This window comes from Citrus clementina, unplaced genomic scaffold, assembly GCF_000493195.1.
Source record: "Citrus clementina cultivar Clemenules unplaced genomic scaffold, Citrus_clementina_v1.0 scaffold_5, whole genome shotgun sequence".
Classification (NCBI taxonomy): Eukaryota; Viridiplantae; Streptophyta; class Magnoliopsida; order Sapindales; family Rutaceae; genus Citrus; species Citrus x clementina.
The window spans coordinates 13128654-13137602 of NW_006262201.1; the positions used below are offsets into that span (position 1 = coordinate 13128654).

Here is an 8949-nt window from a genome sequence, read left to right on the forward strand (position 1 = left end):
ATTTGGATAGAAGGATAGATTCTTTTTTTCTTTCTTTTTTTTGGGTCGCTTTATTTATTTATTTATTTTTAATTCAATCAGCTGCTTTTTCACACGATGCCTAACATTTGAATTTTTCCATTTTGCTTTAATTATAGATGAAAAAGTCAATAACAGTTTATTATAAGACTCAAGCCAATGCATGCATGCATGCATGGCCAGCTAGCAATGAACAGAATTTGAGTATATCAAATCAAATAAATTAAAAGGTTGCTTGTAAGCACGGGCTATTGTTTCTTTAATAAGTGTTTACATAGTCATTGGACAAAATTGTTGGACAAATTCCGTTAAATATATCTGTCATTTCGCCAAAACAAATACTCAAATGCAATCAACAAGGGTACTTGCACGCCAAACCAATATGCTGACAAGAACAATAATTAGTACCAAAACAAAAAGTAAAATGATTAAAATATTCTAGGGTTTGGTGGAATGATTTTCAAATAACTTTTTTTTATTATCAGAATTTGAATATTGAAGAGGTACAAATAATATTCATTTGGATTTTGACCTCCTCCCACCCTTTTAAAAATAATTATTATTATTATAAAAATATTTTAGTTATTAATATCTTATTCATAACTTACTGTGACAAATTCAATTTAGTGACTTTACCATCTAAAAAATATTCGTATCTTTTTTTTCTCTCTCTCTCTAAATCTATTATGCTGGTGAATCAAAAACCCCTTTCCCCCCACAAATTAGGCCAGAGTGCAAGAGGTATATGTACTTGATTTTTATTTTTTATTTTTTCAAATGGCCAAGTTGATTTGATCTTGATTTCCTGACCAGCTAGGTCAGAAAAAGTCAAATAATTTTTTACCGTTTTGCACGCTGATTAAAATAAGTAACGAAATAATCCGCTTGGAGTACAATGAAGCCAATGATTTGACACTGCAACGTGATTAGATTTTTTTTTTACTTTTATATTCCCACGTATTGGATGATTACTTGTCTCATTTTAACACCTTCACTTGTCCTGTCTTAATTTTTCCAGTTATAGAAAACTTTTACTGGGCTGATGAATATTGACCAATTAATCGCAGATTCCTTGCATTCAAAAGTATTGACTGTACTTTTTCTTACTCGGTCTACTGTCTCTATGTAGATTCCTTCTTCCCCATACAACTAACTACAATTGTGCAACCAAACAATTTTCTTCTGTTACTATTCCTAGTCTCATCCATAAACATCCGCCACACCCCATGCTGGATTTCCAAATTGTACCTGTCCAATTAGTCCGTACAGGTTAGAAATCTATATTTCAAGACCATACAATCCTGTCACAGCAAATATCCCAAAATCAAAGCAAGCCACTCCAGAGAGAAGTAAATGAATTCTAAATATTTTTGGCAAATCCAGAGAACATTTTTCAGTACGATCATCAACAAATATTGTTAGATTCCAATACACCCGATGCCAGATAGTTGTCAAAGAGTACAAGCTGGAAATCACAATATGTGCACCTTCGTAATCCCAAATACTCGAATATTTGTTGTGCACTCAAAAATTAACCAAGCATAAACACAATTAATTATTACAAAAATTATTTTTATTGTTCAACAAAAAATAATGTAAATTTAGTACCAAATTACGATGGATAATTTAAATTTTAAAAAAGTGTATATAGATTTAATAATGTTGATCTTTTATTAAACGGGTATAACAGCTGGTTACTGAAAATGTACTAAAGCTATTCCGATTGAAGATAAGGTCAAATTTGGCTATAATACCTTGTAATTGTAACCATTTGACTTAAATAGTTTTCTTTGAATCATTCTATTTTTGAGACCAACATGAGAAGAGTTGATCAATTAAAAAAGAAGAGTTTTCTTGTAATGTACTTTACTTAAAGAGGTGGCAACTACAATTTCATCACTATGATGGGTTAAATACATGCAAGCAATTTTGGATTACATAAGCAGAAAATTCAACTACTTCAAAATTTTAATTTTGTGGTAAGTTTTATAGTTCTCAACAAGTATTTATGGATTCTCTAATGAATTTACATTCAGTGTCATTTTTATCTTTTTCATTTAATCTTCTGAAACACATGTATTTCATAATAATGTAAAATTAAAATTTAATTAGATTTATTTTTTATCTAATAACTATAGATTGCAATATTTAAAAAAAAATAACAGTAAGCTCAAATCAACACCAAATTTAAATCTTTTTCTTTTTAGCTGCCATGTATTTTCTTTTTAATTATCTTTTCTCAATCAATTCAATAAACTATATATATATATTTTAGCCATCGATATCTTTAATTGTAACTCTCCCTTATTTGTAAGTTTTTTCCTTAAAGCAATTTATTTATCTGGCACCCTTTTGAAAAAGTCATCATAAAACATCAAGGTTTTTATTGTCTCATCTCCATGCATGGTATCTTCAACAAATCAATGATTAAAATAGTTTATCTTAATAGTCTAAAAGGACCCATTAATTTGAAAAAAATGACGCCCCCTCGAACATCAACTTTTCAACCAGTTCATTTAACGTTTACGTGTACTTGGCTTTTTCTTTAATCTTTATCAATCAATCAAAGTCTTACTTGATTACCACTTCATTAAATACCAAGCCCATGCATCGACTATTCTTGAAGATTAGGTCGCCTGCCGGTGCCAAACGCCTCCTTTTTGCACTATATATAACCCCAAATATTCGAATTCCACAACACACGCTCTGTCTTCTTCACACTGTTAATTAAATTTAATTAACAAAAAGAGCAAAAAATGGCTTTTTCTTTTTCTTCTTTAATGGTGACTTTGGCATTAGGGTTTCTTGTGGTTTTCACAGGCAAATCAAGTGCTCAACTCTCTACTAATTTCTATTCAAAAACTTGTCCAAAATTGTTGAATACGGTTAAATCTGCTGTTCAATCAGCAGTTTCAAAAGAGCGTCGGATGGGCGCTTCTCTCCTTCGCTTACACTTTCATGACTGTTTCGTCAACGTAATTTTACTTCTCTTTTTCTCTACACGACAACATTATTCATTCAAGTAGTTTTATTTATTTATTTTTAAAAAAAGTAGTTTTATTTATTTATTTAGATTTTTAAAAGGTATTAAGTAGTGGTCTATGTTTAAAATATTTTTTTATCCCTGTGTCTCTCTTAGAATTGGATTGGAACTCGAATGGTCTACCAACAGAATATGCTTGAAAACCACTCAATATAAATCACGTTATATTGATCACATTCCTCATAACAAATCAGAATCTTTTGTTTTTAAAAAATTATTGACTTTTAGTTTTTTAATATTTTACTATTTTACCTTTGATGTTATAAACCAATCCATTAACCACATAAAAATTTTTGGGGGTAAAATAATGAAAGACACAAATAAAAGTTGAAAGTTAACAATTTAGCTTTGATAATTTATGAAACATGAAGGGAAAATGATATATTTATTAGCAAATAACAGGAGGTTATGATCATTTTACTCTCATTAACTCAGAAAATTAATATCCAAAAGTTTTAAATAACCATGTTGCAATAAATGCACATATATTAATCAAACCTAGATTGAAGTAAATGAGATTCAAACCCCAGATCTCTTTTACCATTCCTAAAGGTTTTACATCCAACCAACTGTACAATGCACACTAATAAATTGGTGTTTATCAAAGTTGCTTACTACAAATTTTCAACTTCAATATATGTGTTTCTTTTTTCGGCTTCATAGTATTGATCCATATACGTGCTGTGATTAAATTAACTGTGTTGGTAAATGTTTCAATATATATTACAGGGGTGTGATGGATCAATTCTACTAGATGACACGTCATCTTTCACTGGTGAGAAGACTTCAGGACCAAATATCAATTCAGCAAGAGGATTTGAAGTTGTTGATGATATAAAATCAAAGGTAGAGAAAGTTTGCCCAGGAGTCGTTTCATGCGCTGATATTTTAGCCATTGCTGCTCGGCATTCAGTTGCAATTGTATGTTCTCTTCTCCACACAACAAAAGCCATTATTACATCCTAATAACTTATACAGACTACCAGTCAAATAAAACTGTTTAAAAATCACTTGGTGAATCCACTGGTGGCAATGTTTAATTAACCATTGAAACTTAATTAATGTTATTGATATATGATGTATTTATTATTGTATATATGCAGCTAGGAGGGCCAAGTTGGAATGTTAAACTTGGAAGAAGGGACTCCAAAACAGCTAGCTTAGCTGCTGCTAATAGTGGTGTCATTCCTCCTCCTACCTCCACTCTAAGCAACCTCATCAATAGATTCCAGGCTAAAGGTCTCTCTGCCAAGGACATGGTTGCTTTATCCGGTAAACTTTCAACCCCTTCCGATCTTAGTGAGAGCAACATCCATACTTCAAACCCCAAAAAGGCTTATTAACCAAACAAAAAATTGATCAAAATCTTCTTATTCTTTTCAAAATTAACAATTTCTCCTCATGATCAAAACCCATCAAAACCACTCATCATTAAAAAGAATTTGCTAATAACTTCCAATTTTTCTTTCTCTTTTACAATTTTACCCCTAGAATCATATTAATGATTTTTTTAATTGATCAATAGGTGGCTTCTACATGCACAAAGTCAACAATTAATCAATAAAAAAAATTAATCATCAATCTAATTATTAGTAAAATAGTAAAAGACACAAAATATGTTGAAAGTTCACAAAATCTTTTTTTAACAATAGAAGTGTTTGGATGAATTCTCGAGTATGAAAGATAAAATAATTTATTACTAAAGCTACCAAACCCTACTAGGACTTATAATTTCAGTGTATTTGGTGTGTAGAAAACTCAAGCTAATAATGGATGAATTTCATAATTGATTTCATTTTGATTATATTACACAGGAGCGCATACAATTGGGCAAGCAAGGTGTGTAGCCTTCAGAAATCGCATATACAATGAAAGCAACATTGAAAGTTCATTTGCAAAGAATAGGCGAGGGAACTGCCCAAGGGCCACAGGATCAGGAGATAATAATCTAGCTCCATTGGATTTTCAAAGTCCAAATAAATTTGACAACCAGTACTACAAGCACCTCTTAAACCAAAAGGGCTTACTTCACTCTGATCAAATCTTATTCAATGGAGGATCCACTGATTCTTTGGTCAGTACATATGCCAGTAACTCTAAAACTTTCAATTCTGATTTTGCTGCTGCAATGATCAAGATGGGAGATATCAGTCCACTCACCGGATCCATTGGTGAGATCAGGAAGAATTGCAGGAGACCAAATTGATGATGAAGAGAAAAAATCATCATAATAATTGCTCTGCCCAACAAGCTTATATATTACATCTTCCATAAGTGTGAATTTGTTTTTGTCTTTTTTTTTCTTTCACTTTCTTTTATGTCCACCTAAATAATTAGTGCAAATTTGAATTATGTCAAGTTTGTTACGATAAGTAAAGATGCTTGTCGTGAATTGTGAGAGAAATTGATATTCATATATTTTTAATTTTCTATTCTTCATTGTATTGAAGGGATTTTCTGTCTTTTTATTATTTAAATTGATTGAAGATGTCATGACTATTTATTTAGTCACTAGACACTAGCACTCGAATTGTTTATCGTATTTGTCATTTTCAATTTTGCCAATTGTTTTATTCTATAGAGGTTTTCGGCTATAATAGTATCTTATTTAAGAGTCAACAATAATTATTGGAAAATAGGAGAATGAGCTTTAGATCTCTAATATTTTCCTTTATGTTATTTTTCAAATTACCCATTACATCCTTGTCATTATAATTTTAATATTTAAAGTTTACTATGGAAATATTGAAAGGATAAATGTAAACTTTTTAATATACAAAACTCTTTCTACTTTTCGACAAACATATTATATTGGACCGACAGTAAGAATAAAATAATAAAAGAACCCTAAACTATGTTATTTCTGCTAAAATTTACCTTAATATAAATATTAAATACTAATTACTATTTCTTTACCGGTTAAATTAAATGTTAAAACATTTAAAAGTTCTGTATCAAAACTAAAAACAAAAATATAAATGTTAAATGTATGAATGGATATCTGTGTATTTGGTTTTATTGCATTTATGGATAATAACACTTGTTGTCTTTTAGTATATATGCAGCTTGTTGTCTACCAAGATGAGATCTCATCTGTGTGCATTAATTAGATGAGTATATTTGATTTCAAAAATGGTAATGGCCCTTTAGAAAAAGCCCAATATATCTAACACAATCTGACCTAACTCAGATTTAACAGGCTGGGTTGGATTGGAATTCAATATATTAAGTTAGGTCGGGAAACCTAGCAAAGAATTGCCCTTAACCTGACTTAGAAATCACTACTCACGAGTTTCACAAAGTTAATGAAAGAGGAGAGAATCAAATTGTGACTAATTTTCTTTATTCACTTATTTTTCAAGTGTCATTCAACAGATTACATACATGTATGTATGTATGTATATATGTATGTATGTATGTATGTATTACATTATGTGGATGTAAGTTTTTAGGAAATTACATAGAGAGTGTAGCAGTACTCTTAATTAAATAAAAATTAGATTATTTAATTTAACAAATATAATATTCAAACAATAGTTCATTAAAACGTCCGGAGACTATAAGTATAAAACTTGATAATTGTTACTACTTTATTTAAGAAATAATTAATATTTGTCACTAGTAGAAAAATGGCCTTCACTAATATCATTTTGGTGTCAACAACATGTTTTACGGACACCAAGTTTTAGAGTTAGAATAGCTCGGTCAGTGTCACACTGACACTAGAAAATAGTATTAGCGATTTTAGTCACTATGGTATGAAAATTATTTTGATTCTAGAATATCACATACATAGTGATTTTATGATATCAAATGAATTCATAATTTATGGTAGGGAAAATATCCACCGTCCACCTATTTTTTACACCTTTTTTCAAAAATACACAATTCCTTCATTTTTTAGCTGGAATCCACCTAAAGTTACATTTTTTTTCACTTTTCCACTTCCGTTTGGAATCCATTAAGAAAACTAACGGAAACTTAATAAAATGACCATTTTACCCCCAAAACGAAAATTACAATTTCACCTTAAAAAATACCAAAAATAATAAGATTTAATGATGAATATCATTATTGGTACTTTAATGAAGTACAAAAAAATCTTAACTACTAGAGATTATAACTCAATTAATAATAAAACTCTACTTATCTTAAATTCAATTGATGATTTGTGAGATTGGGCTATTTTTAATACTACTGTTATAATTTAGCATTCTAATTACAGATATATTTAAAAAAAAAACATGCATTTGATGGTTATGGAATTAATTTATTTATTGACCGATGGGGAAAATAATTAGATTTAATCTAATTATTTTTTGTAATTTTTAAGGTGAAATTATAATTTTCATTTTGGGGGTAAAATGGTCATTTTTTAAAATTTCCGTTAGTTTTCTTAACGGATTCCAAACGGAAGTGGAAAAGTGAAAAAAAATGTAACTTTGGGTGGATTCCAGCCAAAAAATGAAGGAATTGTGTATTTTTGAAAAAGGTGTAAAAAATAGGTGGACGGTGGATATTTTCCCTTTATGGTATAATAGAATGATGATTCAATGGTACCAACATTTATCTTAAAAAAAACAGCAAAATAGAAATAACAAATTTGCAATTGTCATTTGATTTGTAGGCTCCACTGAACAATATGAAAGAGAATTACATTGTTTTATTACAATGTTTATAAGTACTCAAAGTGTCTTAAACATCCAACAAAAAATATACATAACCTTTTTTAAGTGCATATTCTAACAACATTAGCAATCTAATCAAATTGTGTCAAAGTTCATAAACTGATCAAGAAAAAAAAAATCTATATCTACTTTCTTGCCAAATCTAACAACAACAATAAACTTCAAAAACCAGTAGCATCCTTAATAACTATCAATGAAATTTAACTGTCATGAGCAATTTAACACAACACATTCCTAAAAGTAATAAAGGAACAAAAAGGTATTAACATCGTCATTTCCAATACAAACCAAAGAATGAAGGCATCCATGCAATTCTTACAGTCTGCAACTCCAACCAAAACATGACAAACCCCATATTTTCCTAACAATCTGCAACTCTGCCTTGACAAAACCTATTAAACTTGAAGAAAGAAACAATTTAAAACCCCATAAATGGATCAAAAAGAAAATTTTATCTTTGTATACAACTAGTTTTGTCTCTCTTATACCTTTAATCTCTAGCTTCCTAAATCGCAAAGCCTACTAGATTCCACATCCTATTAGTAATGAAATACTAGTTATGCAACCTAGGGGGTGAAATGAGTTTTTAAAAATTAAGCTAAGCAAACCACACAAAAATTTAATCAAATGTCTTAATAAAATCAAAAACAATAAATTTAACAATGCTAAAAAATAAATGAGTAAGGGAAGAGATAACAAAAATAAAGATTTTTACGTGGTTCAGCAATCCTCGCCTACGTCCATGCCTCAAAGCAAACCAAGCTTGAACCTCCCAAGGCTTCAAATGCTTATAATTGACTTACAAGGTATCAATGGATCTTTACAACAAGAGATTATCCCCCAATCTCTTCACTCAAATATTTCCCACACTTACAAACTCACAAATTTTACAATAAATTCAAAAATTACAACAAATACTCTCTTTTAGAGTGGATATACAAATAATAGGTCAATGAAGATTTAATCTATGATGATTTGTGAATTGGAAACTCAAAATATGTTGTTTACATTTGTTTATACTTGAAAATTTGAAAATTTGCCTCAGGTGGCTAGCTGCTAACCATTGCCGGCTAGCCTCTAACTCTCTGTCTTCCCACCATATTTTTTATATTTACTTTTGGCCTAAAACTTTTAAAAATTTAAATATGGTCCAAAAGTTTTGGAAATAACACTATGGCCTAGAATGTTTTATATTTTTAC

The 8949-nt window shown here is 29.8% G+C and overlaps 1 protein-coding gene across 1 annotated transcript; it reads left to right on the plus strand.

Annotated features, from left to right (window-relative positions):
• The first annotated feature begins 2746 nt into the window (after nt 1-2746).
• LOC112098353 (peroxidase 4-like) lies at nt 2747-5438 on the plus strand. The gene is made up of 4 exons (XM_024184454.1): nt 2747-2993; nt 3791-3982; nt 4165-4333; nt 4876-5438. Exons 1-4 carry the CDS (start codon nt 2775-2777, stop codon nt 5265-5267), a joined length of 972 nt encoding a protein of 323 aa, XP_024040222.1. The 5' UTR covers nt 2747-2774; the 3' UTR covers nt 5268-5438.
• Nucleotides 5439-8949: the final 3511 nt, after the last annotated feature.